Source organism: Chlorocebus sabaeus, chromosome 25 (genome assembly GCF_047675955.1).
Source record: "Chlorocebus sabaeus isolate Y175 chromosome 25, mChlSab1.0.hap1, whole genome shotgun sequence".
NCBI classification, from domain to species: Eukaryota; Metazoa; Chordata; class Mammalia; order Primates; family Cercopithecidae; genus Chlorocebus; species Chlorocebus sabaeus.
The window spans coordinates 52,868,039-52,891,900 of NC_132928.1; the positions used below are offsets into that span (position 1 = coordinate 52,868,039).

General features: G+C 43.7%; 1 protein-coding gene across 2 annotated transcripts in view; it reads left to right on the forward strand.

The window, feature by feature from the left end:
* Positions 1-21,820, forward strand: part of ASTN1 (astrotactin 1) — a 306,213-nt gene extending 284,393 nt beyond the window's left edge. Inside the window, exons 20-23 of one of the 2 annotated variants that reach the window (XM_073011748.1) lie at positions 420-555; positions 6,174-6,274; positions 13,782-13,965; positions 14,999-15,211. In XM_073011748.1, the coding sequence (XP_072867849.1) occupies positions 420-555; positions 6,174-6,274; positions 13,782-13,965; positions 14,999-15,158 (581 nt within the window). In that variant the 3' untranslated portion in view covers positions 15,159-15,211. Of the gene's footprint in view, positions 1-419; positions 556-6,173; positions 6,275-13,781; positions 13,966-14,998; positions 15,212-18,394 lie in introns of those variants that run through there. The other variant, XM_007989385.3, reaches the window with a different exon arrangement.
* Positions 21,821-23,862: the final 2,042 nt, after the last annotated feature.

The following is a 23,862-nucleotide window of genomic DNA, read 5'->3' on the forward strand; positions in this document are numbered from 1 at the left end:
CCATCCTCACCAACATGGTGAAACCCCGGCACGTGCCTGTAATCTCAGCTACTCGGGAGACTGAGGCAGGGGAATTGCTTGAACCCAGGAGGCGGAGGTTGCAGTAAGCCAAGATGGCACCACTGCACTCCAGCCTGGGCTGCAGAGCTAGACTCAGTCTCAAAAAAAAAAAAAAAAAAAGCCCTCAGATGTGATGTGTACCTCTTGCCCTAATTGTGTCTGAACTAACTCTAGACAAATGGCTCTGAGTGATTAAATATGAAATAGAAAAGGCCATTCCTTCTAGGTCTCCTTTCTCTACCCTAGAGATTGAGGACCAAGTCATTGTCATGTTAAGTTCTTACTGAGTTGACTCCATCTCCTCATTGCTTGGCCATCATTGTTTCTCATGCCTTTTCCATTCCTTTCCCTCTGGGCAGAAACAGTGCTGAGCTTTGTGGATGACATCATCTCTGGAGCAAAGTCTCCTTGTGCAATGCCGTCTCAGGTGCCGGACAAGCAGCTCACCACCATCTCTCTGATCATACGATGCCTGGAACCTGACACCATTTACATGTGAGTAACACACGCCTACCTAGTGACTCCTTACCCTGACAGTCCCAAGGCTTCTTACTGTTTTCTTCTTACTACTTGAGTTCCTTTAGAGACTCAGTAAAACATTTTGAGTCTCTTAAGTCTTATCCCAGGTGGCATTATAGAGAATCTTCTCGAGTACTTAGGCACTGGAGTGGGGGGATCTAGAGAGATAATACGGTCCTGTCCCTTAAGGAGTTTGCAACATAGAGTGGAAAAATATAAAAAACTAACTTTGACTTAAGGCAGAATTAAATAATGTAGATAGAAAAGCAAAAAATGAAAAAAATTTGTAAAAGAGAAGAAAGAAGTGATTAATTCTAACTAGAGTGGATGTCATCTAAACTGTGGAATGTAGAATGTCAACTGACAGAGTCATGTTGGAAAGGGTATACTAGGCTCACCTTTGCAAAAGCAAAGGTGAAGAAGCATGAAGGTGAGTAGCAAGTAGTCTAGTAGGGCAGAGGCAGACGGTGAGTAAAAGGAAAAGGAAGAAAGTGAGACTGGAAAGATAGAATGCTCTAAGTCCAAGGAGTCATTTTTGAGGAAAGGCATAGTACCAAGAACTCACTTTAGAAAGCTAGCTAGCTCCGATGGCATTGAAGTAATTTATAAAGGTTAGAAATGGGCAGCATTTTTCTTCAAAGAAATGCAGTGAACTATATCATGGCCCTTGGAATGACCCTATTCTTTCTGTGAACTCTTCCCCATTTCTCCCTGTGCTCTGGAAACAATTGTAAAATGTTTGTGACGCAGAGATGTAAAAGATGCCAAAAGAGGAGAGGTAATGATAGAATCTAAATCTTGATGGAAAAATTTGGGTGCTAAGGCAGAATTCATAGTGACGTTGTTGTAGGACTTCGTGACCCCATCAGTATGAAAAACATTTAACAGTTTGCAGAGGAGGTCACGAGAATAGAGTCAAGGTTTCCAGAATAAATCATTTCTATTTCCACAGTTAAAGAGTTCAGAGATGAAAAGCACTAGAAATTTGAGTGGCATTGATTGCAAGATGAACTTCAGTGCTCAGGCTGAATGTCTTCAGTATAGGAAAAAGGGATGTTGCTATGGGCCATGCATGATGAAAGTGAAGTACATAAACACAAGTGACATTCTAGAGGATTTCGACAGTATATATAGACACAGATGAGAATACTAAGACCATGTTGGTCCATTTTTTGGGTGATTCCAGCAACGCCATGATTCTCTTTGGCTCTTTTGATGGGGGGCAGTTGTGGCCCTTTATTGGAGGGGAGTGGGTGAAAGGAACAAGGATTCGAGAGTGCAGACCACCTAACCTGCTGTAAGGCATCTCAAACTCAGTGAAACTTGAATTATCATTATAGTAAAGACTCGTAGTCCTTCAGTTGTGACTAAGTCACACTGTTCATTAGGAATTCCAAAGTTCTTATGTACAAGAGGTGGTATTAGGAGTGTAGCCATTACCCACTCTGCGACCCTCCTCATGTTGGCCTGATTGGCTGCGTTTCTTATCAGAGACCGAGGCCAATACCGTCTCTCACTCCAGCTGTCTTTGGTGATCTCCCATTATGTCCCTCCTACATCTTATAAAATGCAAACTGTGAATGCTGATTTTTGAAAAGTTGGAGCCAATGCAGGGGATTAAGGAAGAAACAGCAAATCTCCACCAGGTGGCGCTGCAGATCACAAGAAGAGGGCTGTGTGGGAGGCCAGGAGTGACATTCCTCTCCCGGAAGATCCAGGAGAGCTGCGCTTCAGTCCCTGGGATAGGGAGAGAGCCCTGGATTAGGAGTTGAGAATACATGGGCTGCGAGCCTGGTTTTTTGTTCCTAACCACTAAATGGCTGTAAGCAAGACACTTAAACTTTCTCTAACTTTTTTTTCTATAAACTGGCAGGAGGGCGGCCTTCATTAATGGAGTGCTGACTACGCACGTGGCTGCCTCACACTCAGTGTCTCTGAGAATCCTCTCTGACTCTATGAGATTAGGGGTATGGTTTCCATTTTATAATTGAGGAAACAGGTGCAAGAAAACGGAGTTAACTGCCCCAGAATCACACAGCTAGTTGCTTGGGGTCTGCAAGCCTTCCGTCTTACTCCCCACTGCTCTAGGTTACTGTGAGAATCTCAGAGCATGACCTCATTACCTCATATTAAAGCAGAGAGCTGGCTCTGCACCTGAGATCCACAGAGGTGGAACAGCATTTCTGCTTAGCTGGCTTCCTTTGTCACTCTGTATATTTTATTTAATGCTTTTCAAAACATTATTCTGAGAAGGATCCATGGTACAAAAACAGTGAAGAGCTCCTACTTGAAAGAGACCTTACAAGTATGTTTGGTCCAGCATTCTTCATTTTACAGATGAAGAAACTGAGGCCAGGGTGGGGAGGTGACTCACGAGCCTTTCAACCCACTGCGCCATCATCACAATGCATGGTCACAGGAGAGCTGCTCTCTTTCCAGATGTGTGACAGCAGACAGATAATTCAGAAAAAAGGGAGCCAAATCCAAGGGATGGGCAGAAACCACCATGCCCAGAGAAGGAAAGTGGGAAAGTAGCAGACAAGACAGGCAGTCCTTAGCAGGGGCTTATGAGCCCTCCACTCGCATCGAGTTTCAGGCCTTTAAGACCCACCTCTAGAAGCAAAGCTGTTCTGTGTCGGTGCGCACGCACACAGGCCTGCATCGGGGTCATCACCGAGTCTGTAGCCATGGGCTGAACAATCCCAGCCAGGCACGGTGGAAGAAGCCCAGAAGTTTTGGACAAAGCAGTAAATACACTTATACATGAGCCCTCCAATTGGGAACAGGGCTTATCTCTTCTGCCCAGTAATCCCATCTAACCCTCTGAGGGTGCTGAGTCTTCAGTGGTAGAAACGATAACGCTAATGGTAAGCCGAGGCATTTCCACATGAAATGTGTAAAGTGCTCCCTGGGCCATAATGGTTAAATAAACTGACCGCTCTTTCAGTGGCCCTCCAAGACTGAGAGAATTGGGACTACTGAATAATGGCTCTTAGATCAAGCCCCAACCCTCCTTGGAAGGTTAAGTGAAGCATCTCCTTTTCTGATACCTGCTTCACGTTAAAAATAAAATACACTACTCGAAGTGGAAAGAGCTTGAGAACTTAAATTTTGCCCCATCAGGGTAATGTGAGAATTAATGTGAGGACAGGTATTTTCATCCTAGGTCAGCATCCAATACAGTTTAGCTGGAACTTACAGCAAGACAGGCCACAAGGCAGAGCCTGGGCAAGCTTGGGGAGGGAAGAGGTGGGGACTGAGAGAGAAGGGGTCCATCTGACAACCAATTAGGATGTTTCTTATCGTAGTCCAAGGACACTTAGAAATTAAAGGTCCAGGGTTAAGGAATGGTGGGCTACAAAAGGTGGCTGGAATGCAGTCACAGATGGCCTAGGGCAGGTGACCTTTTAACATATGGCAGGCAGCATCATGTGGCGCAGAGTTGCACATAGCCAGACTGCAGCCCTGAGTTCCAAGGCTATGCTCAGGGCTCTGGAAGTCAGGCAGGAACAGGCAGAGCAGGGCCAGAATGACAGGGGATGGGACACTAGGCAGGCAGGGCCTCAGCAATGGAAACCAGGGCAGGGGCCTAGACACGGAGACTCAGACACACAGTCAGGGATGCGGGCACTGTAGGAAGAGGGAGAGTGAACTGCAAGTTCTCATCAGCATCAGGAGATAGGAAGTCCCGTTCTCTCCCAGGCTGATGCTCTCGGGCCAGCATGGTCACGGGGCTGGGGCATGGGCCTGGCCCAGTCCTCTGGTCCTTGCACCTTTGGGGCCCTTCCTGAGAGGGAGGTCAACGTGGTCTAGAGCAGGTGGGCAGAGGAGGGAGTTGGTGCCTGACCTGAGACTGGATTGTGGGATTGAACCAGGAACAGAGCTGGCTCTACACAGGGCTGGTCAGATACACCAGCTGGGGTTTGGTGGCCCCATTCGCAATTCTAGAAACAGTACCAGAAGCTGATGAGGCATCAGCATATGGCGTGTGGGGCCAAATGATGGAAAATTTCATGGCTGCCACTGCTATGGGTCCAGCCAGCCTAGCATTGCCACCGGGAAGCTGTAGGGGCTGGGTGCAAGGGGCCCCCTCTGACCTTAGAGGGGAAGAATGGCAAGGAGACAAGGGCGAGAAGACCTTGGGTTTGGAATCAGGGTCAGGCTGGGTTTGAGTACTAGGTAAGACCATTTATCAGATCTCAGGAACAGGGGATGAGGCAGAGGCCAGTGCAGTGGATTGACCCACTGTGTTGCAGACAGGAATGAAGGCTTGCACACTTGGTCCTGGTCTGACAGCAAGGAGGGGCCGAAGTCCTGCAGGAGGTCAGCAGGTGTGGCCCAACCTACTGTGTCCTGAATCCAGGCAGGTCATCACATTCTGAGTCCCAGCAGTGTTCAGGTGGTATGGGACCTGCCTGTGTGAAGCCCCCGTGATTCGCATGAGAATTTGGAGAAAGTAGAGAGAAGGTAAATGATGTATCAGGGCACACAGGCTCTCACACTGACCTTTCTGTGGATGTCTTTGTGGGGAGGGAGTGGTGGACCATGGTTGCTTTTTCTCTGTTGAGAGAAATGCATATTTCTTGCTGGTATCATTAGGCAATTATCTGTATCTTTTCTACTTCACCAGTGTGTCTGTTCCACGCCCAGCTGACATTTAACTGGACCACTGTGTCTCGGGGCCTCTCTCTCCTTTTCACCTCTCTCCCTCCCTGTAACTCTGCCAAAAGGAAAGAAAACCAATAATTGTCAATAAACGCAACCTCCCATGGTGACACAGCAGAAAGTAAAGCGACAAGAAAGGCAACATTAATGATTTTCTTTAGACCGACTGGGTTGGTTATCAGAGACCCTTGGTGCAGACACTGGAGCCTGATGGTCATGGTTATGTTCAGATTCCCTTCTCAGTGGCAGAACCTAGAATTCCTCTGGGTTCACTGCACATGGCACAGCACTGAAGAGGACTAATGTGATCTGTGCAGTGTCATGAACCATATTATCTTTCAGGTATTTCTGTACATTATTGTCTCATTTCGTTCTCACAGTGGCTTACAAGTAGTCTTCTTATCATCTCCATTTCGCAGGCATTCATTATAACTATGTGGCTTCAGACCCAAGTTCTGACCATCCGTTTCCAAAGATGTAAACTGTTTCCCTGAGTGGTTTTCAAAGTTTAACAGGCACCAGAGTCACCTGCACGGCCCAGGAAAGCACAGAGGTCTGGTCCCCATCCCTAGAGTTTCTGATTCAGTGGGTCTGGGCTAGGGTCTGCTGCTCCCAGTTTCCCAGGTAATGCTGGTCCTGCTGGTCTGGAACCCCCACTTTGTGAACCAGTGCCTGAGGCCGTGATGCTTTCTGCCAAAAAATATACCCACGGCAGCAAATTACAACCCAAGACCCACTAGGAAGCAGTGAGGGGCTCTAGGCTGCATCTTTCTGCCTGGAATGGTGGCAGTAAACGTGAACCAGGATGATGAGAGTATCCGGGTCTGTAGTTACCCATCCAGGCAGAGCTGGGCCATGAAGTAGGGCCACAGAGATCTAGTCTCCAGCCATACTGTTTCTGCTAACCATGCCCTCCCACTCCCTGCCAGGTTCACGCTGTGGGGAGTGGACAACACAGGACGGCGCTCCAGGCCAAGCGATGTGATCGTGAAGACCCCATGCCCCGTGGTGGATGATGTCAAAGCTCAAGGTAAGAGGCATTGAAGTTAGCAGGGTTTCTGAAGGGATGCCCCAGGTACTCCCCCTTGCTATGAGGACAGAGGGACCAAGAGAGTTGAATGAAGCAACCTGGAGTTCAGCAGGGAAGGAGAATTCAAGGCCCAGTACAGGAGCGTTGCCTTTCCAGAAATACTCCTCAGCTGTTAGCAAAAGTCCTCATCGTATTGCATTACTCCACATAGTCATAAGTCAAGGAGCCCATAGGAGACACTGATGAAGCCCCCTAGCATACACGATCATATGCCAGGTGCTTACATACATAGTGAAGTACCTGTGATCTCTGCCCTCAAGATACTGATATGGTCATTTACTTTGTCTACAGGTTTTTGTACACCTGAAAGTTTATTTTGAATCAACATGTACAGCAAGGCTGCAGATTTGGAGTTAATTGCTAAATCCCCCCATCCCTGACAAAAATACATCAAAATTTTTAATTCTATGTTTTGAAGTTATTATGGGCCAGTTGTTTGATAAATAACTGGCTGTCTTCAGTACATGCTCCCCTGCAGGATCAGTCCCTGTTAATTAAGAAAAGCTTGTCTTCAGTCAGCATCCCTTGCATAAAGCTTACCTTTTCCTCATGACAGTACCAGGCTGGTCTTGACATCATCCCCTGTTCTAAGGTTTTTACACCCTATTTATTACCAGAATTTTATTCATCCTAGTCAACACTTCTACAGGCCTTCAGCACTAATTTAAGTGATTTTATCAACCACTAACGTGGTAGTATTGAACAGATAGTATTTGCATATTAACAGACATTGATGTTGAACGTTTTAGGTTGTGCAAGTTTCAGTAAGAGAAATATTGTGTCCAGTCTGATTTGCTGACATTCCTTAAATCACCTTGTATAAGGCTCCTGACTCCAGGTGTATTAGATTGACAGGAGGGACATAATCCCAGAATGTCCAAGGGGTGACATTATGATGATGCAAAATCACAGGGGTAAGAGTGACCTGGATTCCCATTAATTAAAGCCACTAATATTGTAGCACTGTACAAAGTCTGAAAAGATTTTCATCTTTAATCTGCAGAGCATGTTTAAGGTAGGGTTATTTCCAACACAGACGTCTGATCATATCAAGGGCACTTCTTAAAACTCTTTAATGTATTGCCATTCCTCTTGTGACAAAAACATTAAACAGGTACATTAGGACTTACATGGAGTGGCCCCAGCCCACTTCTCCAGCACTTTGGCCCTCTCCCTTAGCCGATTTCTGCATTCCAGCCTCACTGCCTTCCTCAGTTCTTCCAACACCATTTTCATTGTACCATGAGGCCTTTGCACACATGGGTCCCATTACCTAGAATTCTCTTATCCTGTCAACTGATGAACACCTCTTAGTCTGCAAATCTCAGACCAAGTGTCCCTCTTTCAGGGCAGAAGGGACCAGGAGCCATAATGAGGTATCCTCACAGTACCATGTTTCATTCTTCAGAACATTCATCATATTTATTATTATAATGATGTGTTCAATGCCTGTCTACCTCACAAGACAGTGAGCTCCATGAGATCAGGCTCCCAGTCTGTTTTTGTCCACTGTTAAATCACTAACACCTGGGAGGCAATGTGGTTGACCAACTCATTGCAGAGAACCTGGAATCAACATCCCAGGTTCAAATGCCTGTTTCCCATCTAACTACTTGATCTTCAACAGGTTACGTCACCCCATGCCTCAGTTTACTCATCTATAAAGTGGGGATGGGGGAGGTAGTATCCTAGCTAATGAGGTTCTAGTGAAAATTAAATGACTTAATTAATGTAAAATAGAAAAAACAACCCACCCAATGCATGGCATATAATAATTATTCAGTAAAAGTTAGATGCTGTTATTATCAGTAACCAACCATAGAGCTTGCTGTCTACTAGGAAGTCAATAAGTATTTACTGAATGAATGACACAATACCCCCATGTTATAGATGCAGCAATTGAGGTTCAGAGTAGAGTAAGTAAAGTGATCAATATCACAAAGCATCTGGCAGAACCAGTACTCACACTTGTTACTTTATCCAATTCCCATTTTGTCCAGGTTACCAAAAAATGGTTAGAGAGTTATTATGTCAAAGACTGAAGCACTTCCCCTTGTCTCTAAATACTGAGGAAGAAGAAAAGGCTCACATTTTGAAAGACTGTTCAAGTTGCATACCGAAAATCTCCCTTTTTAGACCCTCTGGAGTGAGTGCTGCTTGCTTATAGGATTTAGACTAAATGACTTTCGAAGGTCTCTGCAATTCCCTGATGGGGAAAACTGGAATTGAAAACTCCCGGATGAGAGACTGTCTGGAGAGAATCCATGACCCCCTTATTTCATTATCTGCTGATTTCTTCCTCTAAGCCAGAGAGAGGCAGGTGGTGAGAAGGTGCCTCTGCTATTCCTGTGTTGGAGAGTATGCTGATGTCCTTGCAGGTAGCACAGCCTACAGTGAGTCGTGGGACATCAGGGAGTACGCAGCAGGTGGTGGGACATTAGGGAGGTGATTAGCAGGTGGAGGGGATGCAACATGATGCTACCTGCAGAGATGGCTAGGTAGAAAGTAATTCTAGAATAAAGAGTGGCCCATATAGGGAAGTTTGCTGGGAGCAGACAACTATACAGTTTTCCATGTGGGGCTCCTTCGGGTCAGCCCAAGCCCTCTAGAGTACATCAAGATGTGCTCTACCTGCTTGTGCTTCTTAATAAAGAGAGTTTCTGAAATCCCAGCAGATGAGCTGGGAGCAGAAGAGCCAATTTAGTGTTGAGACAATGAAATAACACTCCCAGGGCCTGCTATCCTTCAGCCAGGAAGGTGTCCTGTGCAGGTAAATCCAGAATTAATGAGCTAGACTAATTGAGGGTATCCTTGCTAATTAATACAGTTCTAGCAGTTCTACCAAAATACCATATGCTTTGTCTTCCTCACACCCAGATGGTGATCATAAATACGATCTTACTGCACTCAGGTCTGAGTTTAAATCTAATAACAAATGGGAATTACCTTAAGTGACCTGGAGCATGACTTCAGCTCCTCATTATCTAGCTAAAAGCCAGACTTCATCCCTTATGTGAAGATTTATCCTAAACTAGATACTTTCTCTGAAGAATTTTCCTGCATCATGACACTAAAGCCACTGTGGAAATAAGTTTCTACTGATGTTTTGTTGAAACAAGGCTCGCACTGTAGGTTCAGGCTCATATGAGTAATAAGATCAACCCTCTTGGCTAGACTCTAGGTTGAGGCATGGCCTTCTGAGAGTTCTTCTTCATGAAGCTTCATCCATGGAAGGCTAGTTCTCATCCACCCCTCCCTGATGCCCGTTCTCTCTTCCTGATGCAGACATAAATGTTTATCCATCCCTTTATTTGCTCCTTCCACAGCCGTTTATCGAATGCTGCTATTAGATGCTACACACAAAAGTGATTAGAATCAATATCTGTTTTCAAGAAATTTACAATCTGATTTCATGAATTCATTACATCATTCAATATACCTTAAGCCCTTACTAAATACCTGTCCTAAGCAGTTGGAGCCAAACCTCCTGCCTCATGGAGCTTATATCTTAGCAAGGATGACCACCACCAACAACACAGTAATGTGTGTAGTATTTCAGATGGCAATATGTGTTATGGAGATAAATAAGCAGGGCTGTGGGATAGGAGGTGCAGTGAGTGGAATTTTGACTGGAGTGGCTTGGAAAGGTGAGGGAGTAAGTCATGCGGAAATCTAGGGGAAGATCTTTCCAGATCGAGGAGCAGCGGTACAGAGATTCTTGGCTCGTGTTTGAAGAAGAGGAAGGAGACACAGTGGGAGGGAGAAGAGCAGGAGAGGAGCTCCAAGAGTATGGGAAGGATCCCGCAGGGCCTGGTCATCAAAACAGGGCACTGGACTCTGCCTGGGATTGGAGTGGGAAGCCCTGGAGGACGGTGAGCAAAGGGCTGACTTGATGGGTAGTGGAGTGACCCCTGCCTGCTCTCATGCTCTACATCCAACCTACTGGCAAATCCTTCTGGTTCTCCTTTTCATTATTGGAGAACAGATTTCACAGAAATACAAAAGCTGTGGAAGGAGGAACTTCCTCTTGTTTTATTTTTCCCCACTTTTTAACACACTATATTTTACTTATTTACTACGTTTATTGCTTACCTGACCTGACTGTCTCCTACCACCAGACTGTAAGTGCCATAAGGGTGAGGATTTTTGTCCAACGTAGCCCAAGGACATAGAAAACTGTCAGACACATAGTAAGTACTCGAAAACAATTTTGTTTAATAAATGAATAAATACAAGCTTACTATGTCCAGACATTGTGCTTTTTTTAAAAAAAAAAAGTTTGACATTTAATATAGCTTTTATTCTCACAAGAATCTTGGAGGGTATGTATTATTAACCATCATTGAACAGGCATGGAAACTAAGACCCACAGAGGTTAAGTAACTTGTCCCCAGTCACACAGTGGGTGTGGCCCAACTCCATTTGTTGCCATGGTGCCTGGGCCTGAGAGCCTCAGTCTCAGCCTTGTTAATTTATCCTGCCGCCTGAGACATCTCAGTTCTTTTTTAATCAAGTTTTTTGTGATGAGACTGTGTAGACAGGCTCTTTGCCATATTTTCACCTGCGTCTTATGTATTTCCAAACATCTTGATCGTTAAAGAGAGAAAAGACAGGTATCTGTCTTGAATAACTTGAGGTTTCTGTGAACCTGCAATTGAGTAAAATTATAACTAAAAATACCTCTACTATTTTCCATTGTTTGAGTTAGTGAATTCTTGAGATGCTATGAAGACTAATAAAATAAATTCTCTCAATTCTTTCTGTGAAAATAGGAGGAGCCAGAAATATTCATGCGCTAGGAGCCTGGAGCATAGATCTTTCTGAAAACAGCATCTCACTTACTGATGTGGGCTCTTAAGCATACCCAAGAGCTAGAATATTGTGGTTTTAGGAGATTGGTGGTGGAAACTGGTCTCATCCCACGTGCTGCAAAAGCTGGGAGCCTTTAGTCTTCTCTAGCTGGATATGACTGCTATGTTATGAGAATGGTTGGCATCTCCTCAGCCATCACTGCTCCTCAGCAAAGACTACCACAACCAGGGCCTGGCATGTGGACTGTTCTTTCTCATCACAAGAAGTAAGCATAGACTGGCACCAGTGCAGGGGCGGGAGAGGAAGTCCAGACCTGCCTATCTCAGCTCTGGTCTCATGACCAGCATTTTTCCTGCCCCTGGTCATTCTTCTCTCAGCAAGCACTCCCTGCCTCCCATGGAACACAACACAGCTCTTAGAAGAAGAGTCCCTCGGCCTCTTCTTATCTCAACTTCAGAAATGACAGACCGCCTGCACAGCTACTAGGATTCCCTCTTTCTTGACATCTGTGGCCCAATCAGGGAAATGCCCTTGACTAGAGAGAGTCATCCCAGATTTTCCATCCCATGACTCTGCCTCCTGTACCTTAAATTGGTTATACATCACCTATTTCCATGCATCAGTACACAATAGCAATGGCAGATAGACGTAGTTTTCAATTTTGACTCCATCTCACACTGGCAGTGTGACCTTGGGCAGGTGGGTAACTTGACCTTTTCCCAGATCTTCCCATTTGTAAAACAGGCACATTCATATCCATCTTTCAGTGGTAGTGTGAGAATTGGAATTCACATGTGCAAAGTTCTTGGCAATCATAGGCCTTCGATAAACAACTAGAGATACCATAGATATTTATTTTCTAAATCACTATCCTCTTTGTTTCTTGATTCCATTTTTAACAATATGAGAACTTTAGCAACCTGAAAATCTAAGTGGACTTCTATACTCAAGTTATTTGCAATGCAGCTAAATATGCTGGCTGCAAGTTTGGTTGCTATAGGATTGGTGTGACCTGGTATAGAGAGATATCACTGAGAAACTCTTCCCCAAAGTAAATTTAAATTGTTCCCAAAGGTTTAAGTTCTATTCATTCAGGTAACATTTTTGGATCTACTAGATTGTCTGGCCTTGTGCTAGCCACTCAGGATAGTAAGGGCGTAAAATCTGGCTCCTGTCCTCATAGGCAGCAGGTAAGACAGAAAAGTAAAGAAATAATTTCTGTGTCTGGGCAGGATAGAGGTAGAAATTTTATTCATTCCAACTCTGGAAACTGCTACAAGGATGTCTTTGTCATGACCAGCAGTGCTGAAGTCACTTGGAAGTTTGGCAAGGAATCAGGCTGCCATGCCTGCGAGCTAACAGGCAGTCACATTGGCCAAGTTGTGGCTTAGGAACCTGTGGACTTCATTTCTTCATCCCCAGAATTAACACTGCATCCAAGACAAAGCGTTGCTCTCCAGATCTTAGTTTCCCAGCTGTTTAGTGAGAAAAATGTAAATACATCTCCTTTCTGACAAGTTAAAAGAGAAAATATTTAATGATGAAGTACTTTGAGCTCTGTAAGAAAAAAATGCCAAGTCTATACAAAATCATTTCCACTTTGCCACATCACCAACTTCAGACTTAGCAATTTATGCCTTTGAGGAAGAAATATCAGAGACATAAATTCAATGGAAAGATTACTCATTTACACTAGATTCCATTTCTGGGTCTCCACAGATCTGCCTCTGCGTCTGGTCTAGGTGGTCTTAACAAGGGTTCTGCTTTCCCACAGTCATGAGGCCACTTCAGACTCTTCATGTCACTCGCAAGCACCGCCTGACAGTGCCTCACTTCATCCCTGAGCCGAACGCCCACCACTCGCTGCCAGGGCTGCCCTGCTGCTTTGGCAGGAACCCTGGTATGCAAGCATGTGCCACTTAGAAGTGTAGGGTTGTTAATGACCCATGGGAACACACTCAGACCAATCACGGATGGAAGTTGGAGATAAATTCTTTCCTTCTACCCCTGAATGACCCACTGGAGATCCAGTGGGTCACACATCCTCTCCTGCAAAATGTAGCGATCAGCTCATCAGGAAGGCATGACCAGCTCCTTCATGCTCTCCCTTACATTTACTTTCTCTTCTTTCTTGCTTCATTTCTCTTTATCTTCGCTCCTGCTTCCTTGGAATTGCACTTGCCAAAAAAGTGTTAATATATGAGCTTTTTCCTCAAGCTAGGTATTTTTAGAAAACTTGAATAAAAAAAAGAATATTGTAACTGAAACAAACCTTAGAGGTATTCTAGTCAAAGGCTTTCATTTTAGAATAGAAAACTGAAGCCTGGTGGGGCAGACACAAAGTGAATTACTCAAATCACTTTCTTCAGGCCTTGGGTTCAATACTCTTTCAGCAACAGCATACTCACACATACATAAGCAAACATGCATATATGTATATACACATACATTCACATACACACATTTATGTGTATGCATATACTATATGATATATATGCATATTATATACACATTATAAATAATCTACATGTTTCTATGATATATCTATATGATATAGATCATATATAATGTGCATACATACATTATTTTGTACATATGTAAATATGAACTTATTTTCCTTTTCCTGCTTCCTCAGAAATAGCAGACAAGATCTACAATCTCTTCAATGGCTACACCAGTGGGAAGGAGCAGCAGACCGCCTACAATACCCTCCTGGATCTGGGTTCCCCTACCTTACACCGGGTCCTCTACCACTATAACCAGCACTACGAGAGCTTTGGGGAATTCACCTGGCGATGTGAGGATGAGTTAGGTCCCAGGTAATCAATAAACTAAGTTAACCCTTTTAAAGACTTCTTGAAATTTTGTATATCTTGTGCTGTAATACTGCATCCATGAAGTTGTAGAGATTTCCTGGATGAGCTTAGGCAATCAGAGAAGTAAGTCCCCTGATTTAAGACAGTTCAGCCCATGCAGATTAGTTTTGGATGAGCTCTATTTAAGCAGTCCAGCCATGAATGCTTTTCCTGAACTCTGAAAAACAATTTTGCTCTTGACCTATTTTACCCTCCTTTTTTTATCATGTTGACATTGCATTCTAAAACTCAAAGAGCCAAAAGCATGGTCTTGTGAAAGAAAATTTGGAATTTTATTAAAGAAGTTATCCAAAAATATTTTTTGCATTTAGGTTTTTCATATATTATATACATTGTAAATACTTGTTTTGAGTTAAATTCCACATCTTTTGAAATGCAACATTAGAGTAGACAAAGACCCATCTTGATGTCAATCTTGGCCAGAGCTAGGGTCACATAGTGTGTGCTAACTTCTCTTGGCCCCAAAGGCCACAACTGCCTAATACTCCACACCCACTGCTTTTAGGTTGCACAAACAGAATAGTGTGCTTGGAAAGTAAGAAATGAGAAGAATGTGCACTTTCTTCTCTTTCACTTTTCTTTTGTTCTGTTAATCATAAATGTATATTGCTGCTTTGAGAAAACAGACTTCCCTGGAAAGACTGAATTTTTGGATAAGTATGATAAAAAGGATTTTCATATGGAATGTTATTACCTATATGTCCCCAAATTATTTAGGTGCTCATGCAGAAACAATAAAAATAGGGGAAGGGCTGTGAGAATAGAAAAAAGAATGAATGAGAAAGAAAATGAAGAAGGAAGGAGAAAATTTAAAAGGAAGGAAGGAAGGAAAGAAGGAAGGAAGGAAGGAAGGAAGGAAGGAAGGAAGGAAGGAAGGAAGGAAGGAAGGAAGGAAGGAAGGAAGGAAGGAAGGAAGGAAATGAAGAAAATCAACACTATAGAATCCTCTGTCTCTTAAAGAATTCTTTCACTCCAGCCAACAGGGCAGAATGAAAGTACCACCCAAAAGTCATCCCATCCATCTGACCTCTGACCAAACTGGAGAGAGAATCAGCCTCATTTGGCCTGCTGTGACTTGCAGTTATAAACTTTCCCAGAAGACCATCATTGAGGACATTCTATTTTCTTACTTTTGAAGGAAAGAGGAAAATTAGGTTTATCTCCTGAAATAAAATGATTTTATGTGTAAGATCTGGCAGGATTTTTCTACAATCCATAAATAATTTCCTGTTTATAAAGAGTGATAGTTCTTGGGCAAAGAGAGCCACCACTATAGACCAGAGAGAAAAATGTAAGGGATTTTTAATTTGCTTTGTCTCAGTTTTGGTAAGAGACAAATCCTGGGTTAGAAAGTAGATACATGTTAAAAAATGTCCCCTTCACTTCATACCCTATCTTTGTCTTTACCTTATTCTTACTCATCCCTAATATCAACTCCATTCTCTAACTCTCTCCTCTCCTCTCCACTCTCTCTACCTCCTCCTCCACCCACTCCTTTCCTCTCTGCTCCCTTCTCCCCTCTTCTTCTCCCTTCCCTTCTCTCTTCTGACATTTATTGAGTGTATATATACAGTTCTTTGTCAGGGAACATAAATGTCACAATTTGAAAAGCACTAACGTTGCATATATCATCTTGATTTCTAAGGGCATTTGGAGTGCTTTTAAAATTTCTCTATTGTGACTCAAGAGTCAGAAGCAAAATTGGTTAATGAAGAAAGTGAGCAGGGGAAGAAATGTAGATCTTGTTGTAAAGTAAGGCCACCACTGACTGCACACTCTCCTCCCAGGAGGCTCCTTCATGTGTAATACTAGTCTTTCATGGCTATATATTAGAAAACATTGTGTAGTTTCATTAGTCTGCAGGAAATAAAATTTGGCTTTTTAGTGTCATGGATCTCAGAGACAACCACAGGAAAGGAAAAATCCTCTGTTTTGAAATACATCAACCCACTTTGGGGTTAATTGTGAAGATGAGCAGAAAAGGGTCTATGGCTGCTTACTTCCTCTGAGCAAACAGAGGATTCCCTCAGTTAACCACAATCCAATTTCATTAAAACTCAATGAGGCCTCCAGATTGAGCTGAGGGTTGAAAATAGTTTGAGAAAAACATTGGTTGCTCTACTAATAAGAAAGAAAGCCACAGGCTCCAAAATGGTCAACGGCAATCCCAAATTTATTATTATTATTATTATTTAAAGTGAGCACTGAAAGCAGCAACAAAGGCTATATGGGCTAATTAAATTCATTCTTTTGGAAAGATGATGGGAGTTCTTTGTTCATTTCTTGAAGATGATGCTGATGTTGTCCCTCCCTCTTCTGCCTCTCCCCTTTCTCCACCTCCCATGAACTTGTCAACAACTAATGGCATACAGTAGGACAGACTGAGAGGCAGGGCCACCAGAGTTCTTGCTGATGACAACTTTTGGAAAACCTGCTTGGCCAAACTGCAGAGGCTGATAGGGAAAGTACAGATCATCCGCCCAAGATGATTTGTTTGATTTCTTTTGACCCACTATTGAAGTTGGAGAAAATATGACTGTACCTCCCATGACTTCACTCCACTCTTAGCCCTTGACTTTGCTGCTGAAGCTCAGACCCTTCCTCTGATGGACTGCAATCTCCGCCCTTCTCCCAGCTCACCCTTTAGAAATGCAGGGAGGTCATCCCTTGGTGATGCTCTCTGCCAGGACAGTAGAGGAGAAATGAAAGGAATGTGGCTATTGTTCTTTGAAACCTCTCTCTAAATAAGGTGAATAAAATTTCAGTTTCTGGAAGGAATTATGATATGGTTTGGCTGTGTCCCCACCCAAATCTCATCTTGAATTCTCACGTGTTGGGGGGGGATCTGGGGGGAGGTAATGGAATCATGGGAACAGGTCTTTCCCGTGCTATTCTTGTGATAGTGAATAAGTCTCATGAGATCTGATGATTTTAAAAATGGGAGTCTTCCTGCAAAAGCTCTCTTCTTTTGTCTGCCGCCATGTGAGATGTGCCTTTCACCTTCCACCATGATTGTGATGCTTCCCCAGCCATGTGGAACTGTAAGTCCAGTTAAACCTTTCTTTTGTAAGTTGCCCAGTCTCAGGTATGTCTTTCTCAGCAGCATGAAAACAGACTAATACAAATTGTTGATGAAACTAGAAAAGAGTGGTTCCACACATGAGTTAGACTAGCAGTCAATAAATGCTGCAAAGAATAGTGTTTATTGAGTTTTCCAAGTCAGTAGTCTTTGTTGAGTTTTCCAGGTCACAAGACCTTGTTCAAATGAGAGTATCTTCCTTCATGGGTCTCTGGTTACTTGCATTTTTAAAGAATAAGAAAAACACAACTGAATGAGGTGATCCTGATCTTTTACTCTTCCTGTATTCAGAGTCAAATCCAGTAAGGTCTGAGAACTGACTCTAGGCTTTCTTTATCTATGACACCAGAAGTGAGTGCCACTGGTCTGCACCAGTGACATAGTGTTGCTAGTCCTTTCCCCCAAGCTAGATGCCAGAGGCTCTCACACTCTGTGCTCCTGGCCCAGGGAGATCACTCCTTTCCAGTGTGTGCAACTTGGGGCACCTTGCTCTCCTCTCTCCCTTCTCTCTCAGGAATCTGCAATGGCTCAGGTGACCTTCATCACCTTCTTTGTTTTCCCTCTCCTTTGGGGCTAAGTGACAATGATAATGGCCTCTTCACTTTCTGAGGGAGGTGGAGAAATGGAGCATGAGCTCACCTGGAGGTTAATTAGGTGATATGTGCAACTGACAGTCTTCATTTTCCCAAAGGATAATCCTGTGTCAACATGAACTGAGGGTATTACTGTCCTTGCCTTTATTACACTACAGCTACTTCCATCCAGGCATAATTGGTCGCATCTAATATCCTTTTCAGTTCAACATAACGGCTGCTTCTACCAGTTCAGAAGCGGCCTTGGAAAGGGAAATATTCAGTCGAGCATATTATTTGTCATTTAGTGATGATAAATGACTAGCTTTAAAGAAACTTGATTTGTCTTTCAAACCTGCCAACTCTATGATTTTTAAAAGGCATGCATTTCCACTAAAATATTAGTTTTTTTTATTTTCTCTTCATATTTTTCCTTACTACATTTTGTCTGTTTCTTTTTGGTGCTTGCTCACTTTGAACATTTATCCCGTTCATTCATTCATTCATTCATTCATTCATTCATTCATTCATTCATTCGTTCGTTCATTTGCTTGACAGATATTTATGGAGGGCTCACTGTTCTAAATGTCAAAGGTAAAATAGGGAGAAAACACACCACACTCTGCCCTCTTGAAGTTTAGAGTCTCACACTAACAGTAGCTGTGTTCATCCAGACCCTCTCTTCTTTCTAACTTAAGTATCCTCTGTGCTTGATCCATAGGAAAGCTGGTCTCATCCTTTCCCAGCTTGGGGACCTCAGCAGTTGGTGCAATGGACTCCTTCAGGAACCCAAGATAAGCTTGCGGCGCAGCTCACTCAAGTACCTGGGGTGCCGCTACAGCGAGATCAAACCCTATGGACTTGACTGGGCGGAGCTCAGCCGGGACCTCAGGAAGACGTGTGAGGAGCAGACCCTGAGCATCCCCTACAACGACTATGGGGACAGCAAAGAGATCTAGCACCATAAGGTCAGGGAGCTGCTGCCAGAATGAAGTAGGAAAGAGGAGGGATCCATCTGGGTTGGTTTGTGGATTTTTAATATTTTTTAATGGAACATTAAAACCTCCACAGCAACATCAAAACCAGGGAGAAAGTGATCCTTGCTCCCTGCAGAACTTCTTCAGTATGATGTTCTCCATCTGCATGATTGGGAAATCTGCCAGCTAGTGGCTTCATGCAGTGCCATATTTCTTTAGAGGATTACTTTGGGGTTTGCTTTGCCGTTACTTTGTTCCATTCATTTTTTTCCCCAAGAAGATTACCAAAATGCTTAAGAGCTCTGCTGTGATCCCCATGAAAAGTCTATTAAGTAGGCACCCTGTGCTCACTGAGTTCCTAAATCCATTGCAACCGGGGATAGAGGTGAGGTCAGAAAGTTGTTAGGCCTGCCTCAGGCCCCACGCTGAAACATGCCTCAGGAAGCATCTCACTCTGGGAGCCTTGGCCCTGCTCACAGAGAAAGACAATTAGAAAACTGGGGAAGGTGGCCCTTGTCTGTGCCTCCTGGTTTTCTTCCTAGGCCTTGCTGTCACTATTTCCATACCTGAAAGGTGTAACCAGCTTTCATTATAGGCCCCAGTGAGCCACTTGGGTTTTGAGATCCTTCCTTATTTTAAGCCAGGACTGGGATTAAATCTCCCTCTGTCAGATCTCTGTCCCCTCCTCTGAACAACGTGATCTTTGAGAGGGAACAAGATGCCATCTGTCAAATGCACCTTCAGAAAAGTCTACCTGGGAGACACATTCTAGAAAAGACTTGGAGTTTATTATTTTTTTAAAAAAATCAATGCTTCCTTTGGATGGACTTCTCCAGCCTACCAATATATATCCATGTGCCTGGATTATCTTTAACCCCCCCACCTCTTAGATTGAGCAGATAAGTCTTGGTGGATGTCTGATGGGGTCCAGGAGGGGTCAACACTTTCATATCAGTGTTACAGTGAACTAAAGCTATTATTGATCACAAAAAACGTCTGTTCATCCCCACCTTGCTAAATTTGCTTGTGTTGCTAGTTTTGCAAATCATTTCTCTGATAACCATAAGCAGGAGGATTCCACCATGGTCACTGCCCATCCAGTTGCTGGGATTCTGTGTAGGGAAGCACCACTGATTGCAGTTAAGGACTAGAGTGTTGTTTCCATCCCACCACCCAAGCATTGGCATGGTCACGAATAGTGACCCAGCCAACAGGAAGCCCAGACTTTCAGAAAGAGCCTGGCAAGGCCCTGTTAACTAGCAATGGCCTTAGCCGTCCCATACAACTCAGTGGCCTGAACACACACCTTCAGCCATCATGCCTTTGACCAGGGCTCCTCATTTGGAAACACATGAGAAAGGTCAGGAAACAGATGCAGGACCTATAAGGCTAGTCATTGAGCTATACTGGTTTTTTTCCTAAATAGTAATAATGACAGGTAACATTTATTGAGTGTTTGCTGTATGCCAGGCACTGCTCTAAGCACTTTAGGTATCATTGAATTGTCACAGCAACTCCTGAGGAAAGTGCTATTCTTGTCTCCATTTTAGTGTTGAGGAAAATGAGGCAAGGAGGTTATACAACTTGCCCCAAATCCCTCATGCACTTAACTCACACTGAATTTCAGTGTGAGTTCAGGCTGTTGGTCTCCAGGGCACAGGATCTTAGCTACCCTGCAATACTCAGTTCTGTTTTTGCTATCATCTGGCACACAATTGTCCGAGCTCTCAGCCCAACAGGGAGCCTGCCCAGAGAGCTTTACCTATCCCAAGCATCTGTGGCATGGACGTGTCCTCTGTGCAGTGGAAGGAGGAGGGGCCAAAGTGCGCCCTTGGCCTTTGGAGCTAGAGCACCCTTGGGACCCTCAGTTCCACTGCACATGGCCCTCCTCTCCACCCTCATGACTGAGAAGGAAGCCTGTGATGAGGCTGAGATAAAGCACAGGGTGGTTTCACTCTCCTGTCTCCTTATTTGCAAACACTGAAGGATTTATTTCAAACTCTCTAATGCACCTGCCTCAGAGATTCCCCTACTTTCAAAGAAAAGATCAGCAGAAAAACTGACTGTCCCACCTGTGGCAAATGCTGGAGCCTCAGTTAAAGTGCCTCAAGGGGCAAATATTTCACCATTGCCAGAGAAGATGTGACAGGCCAATCGGACGGGGCCCAGAGCATCTCTTTGCTGCTACTGTTTGCCATCCTTCTATTCACGTCTGTGCAGAACATGGTGCTTTAAGCTTGAGTGGAAGGAGGGTGAGGCTGCCAATGCCTTCGTGCCCAGAAGTGGATGATGTGGGAGTTGACAGACCAGGAAGAGGGTGAAGCAGGTATCAGGGTCCCTCCTCTGCACCCTCTCCTTCTTTTTATTTTAGGCACACTTATTCCTCTCTCCTATCTTTCCCTCAGTCTCCCAAGTTCCTCTACCTTTACCTTTGTCTTTTACTTCTTCTTTCTGTGACCCTCCTTTTTTAGACCCCTCTTTCCCCAAGACTTTCTTCCTCCAGTTTCCCCTTGAGTTCTCCCCACTGAATGTGTGTATGTATGTGCACACACACACATGCGTGCACACACAATGCACACAACTATGACTGGCTCCTACTTATATTCAAGTTAAAAAGGCTGATATGAATGGGGCATGGAAAAGTTTTAGGATGGTTGTACAATTGACTGGAGGATGTTTTCCCCTTGAAAGACACTATTGATCGCACCCTGCTGACTTTTCCCAATGCTTGCCAGAAGGAACCCATCCTGGCTAGAAATGGTGACGGTACTGGACCAGTATTAAACCTCGAGTTTTCAAGCTGCCAAACAGGTCTTAAGGGAGGTGCTTATATCCCACCAACACTCTCCCAGCTCCCGTGTCCCCAAGACCTCTGGAGTTTCCTCTTGAATGTACATGAACCACTGTAATAGCATTAGACTTTTAATTGAGTGTGCAATTGTTTTCCATGGAGTTTGGTCAGTTCATTATTTTTTAGTTAACTACACTTCTTGATATTCAAATGTTCTATTAAAAAACTGAGTATGAAGAAAAACACTTTACTACTGTAGAAGGAAGAAAGAATATCATGTGACCATCTTCAGGTATAACAGTGTTGTTTAAAAGAGAATTATTGTATGATTATAAAAGATGAAATAATTAACTGAATAATAAAACAAAAGTATTAGTAAGTGTCGGGTATGTGGATGTTATCTTGTGTCTTTCAATAATCTGAGTGAACTGGTTAGACTCACCAGGAAACTTGTTAAGGTTTTAAATGTTACACTTCAGATTCCAGACATATGGGCCTTATAGCCATCATTCGAACTGGAAAAAAATGAATCAAATATTTCATAGCAAATTATAAACATTAAATAGTAGTGAGTCCCATCTTCTCTCTACAACCTTCTCCAAATAAGTAGCTGGTGAAATATATTTGTTGCACAGCTGCTATATTTTACACACTACACATGATGCAGAGGATACAGGCTTATTCTCTATCAGAGAGCGTGGCATCCTATGGGGAAAATTAGGCATTGAACTTATCACCACAAGGGTGAGGAAGACTATGACAGAAAAGTACAGGATGCTGTGAAAGCTGCTGAAATTTATACTTTGGCCATTTAAGAAAAACGTTGAAGAAAAATGTTGCAAAAGGCCCTCCCAGACACATTCCTGTCTTGCATTGTGTAGGGGCATTTGAGACAGGCTGACTTATGAAATGCTTCAAGACGGGTAGCCCAAAATATGTAATCTCTTTCTTTCTCTCTACAATGCCACTTTAAATAGAGATTATCTCAGCTGCCATCAAAATATGTGATTCTATTTAAATTCTTCAATAATCAGGTGTTAAGTGCCTGGGCTTAATAGGTCTCCTTGAAAAGTAATGATCAGAATCCAAGTCCCTGCCCAAGCAGGGACAATTAAAAGAAGGTGATGACTGTAGCAGTTTTAAAACATGGCCACAGATTCTTTGACACTCCTCCCATATAAAGTATGATCTACTGCCTCTCTCCTTGGATCTGGGCAGGTTTATAAGTATTTTGGCAAACAGATGGTAATGGAAGTGACACTATGTGACTTTCAAGTCTGAATCGAAAAAGGCCTTAGGGCTTCTGCCTTCTTTGGAACTCTTGCTCTTGGAGCTCTGAGCCGCCACCTAAGAAATTCAAGGCCATTGTGCTGAGACCACCATGCTGGAGTGGTCACGTGGCAGGGCTCTTGTCCACAGTCCCAGCTCAGATAACCTTGTCAAAGTACCAAACAGGTGAATGAAGCTGTATTGAGACCCCAAGACAGGTAGTATCCCAGTTGCATGCTACCAAGCAACCTCCACCAATACCACATGAAAGAGAAGAATCACCCTGCAAGCTCCTCCTGAATTGCTGCTCCCCCACCAAATTATGTAACATAATAAAATGGTTATTGCTTTAAGCCACTAAGGGTTTTGTTTCTTTGTTTGTGAGATGGAGTTTTGCTCTTGTTGCCGAAGCTGGAGTGCAATGGTGTGATCTCGGCTCACTGCAACCTCCACCTCCCAGGTTCAAGTGATTCTCCTACCTCAGCCTTCCAAGTATCTGGGATTACAGGCACCTGCCACCATGCCTGGCTAATTTTTTTTTTTTTTTTTTTTTGTATTTTCAGTAGAGATGGGGTTTCACCATGTTGGTCAGGCTGGTCTCAAACTCCTGACCTCAGGTGATCCACCTGCCTTGGCCTTCCAAAGTGCTGGGATTACAGGCGTGAACCACTGTTCCCGGTCAGGGATCTTTTAAATAAAAAGAATCCAATCAGGGGTCAACAGTGCCTTTCCATCCACTCAGTGACAGAACATTTAGGTAAGCCCTGCTCTGAGCATGAATTCACTGTGGAAAGGAGATGAGAACTTATGGAGACTGGGCTACATCCACAATGTCCCTGTTACCAATGAAGTGGGTCTCTGCCTCCATGGAGGGGAGCAAGAAGAAGGGTGGGGCACTGTATCCTAATACTTCTGAGGGGGTGAATCTTAGAACCCAGATATGAATTCCAGGAGAAGAAGAGAATTGTTCCAGAGCTGGGAAAAGAAAGACAGAGAAGGGAGTGGACAATTTGGGACAAGGGAAAAACATTGGAAGAGAAGAGTTTCTTCAATTTTACTTTGTTTTTCTGTCCCTTTGTATTTGGAACTTTTTGGATGCAAATGTGCATACCCCATACTTATTATGTGCCAGGCACTGTGCTAAACACTTGA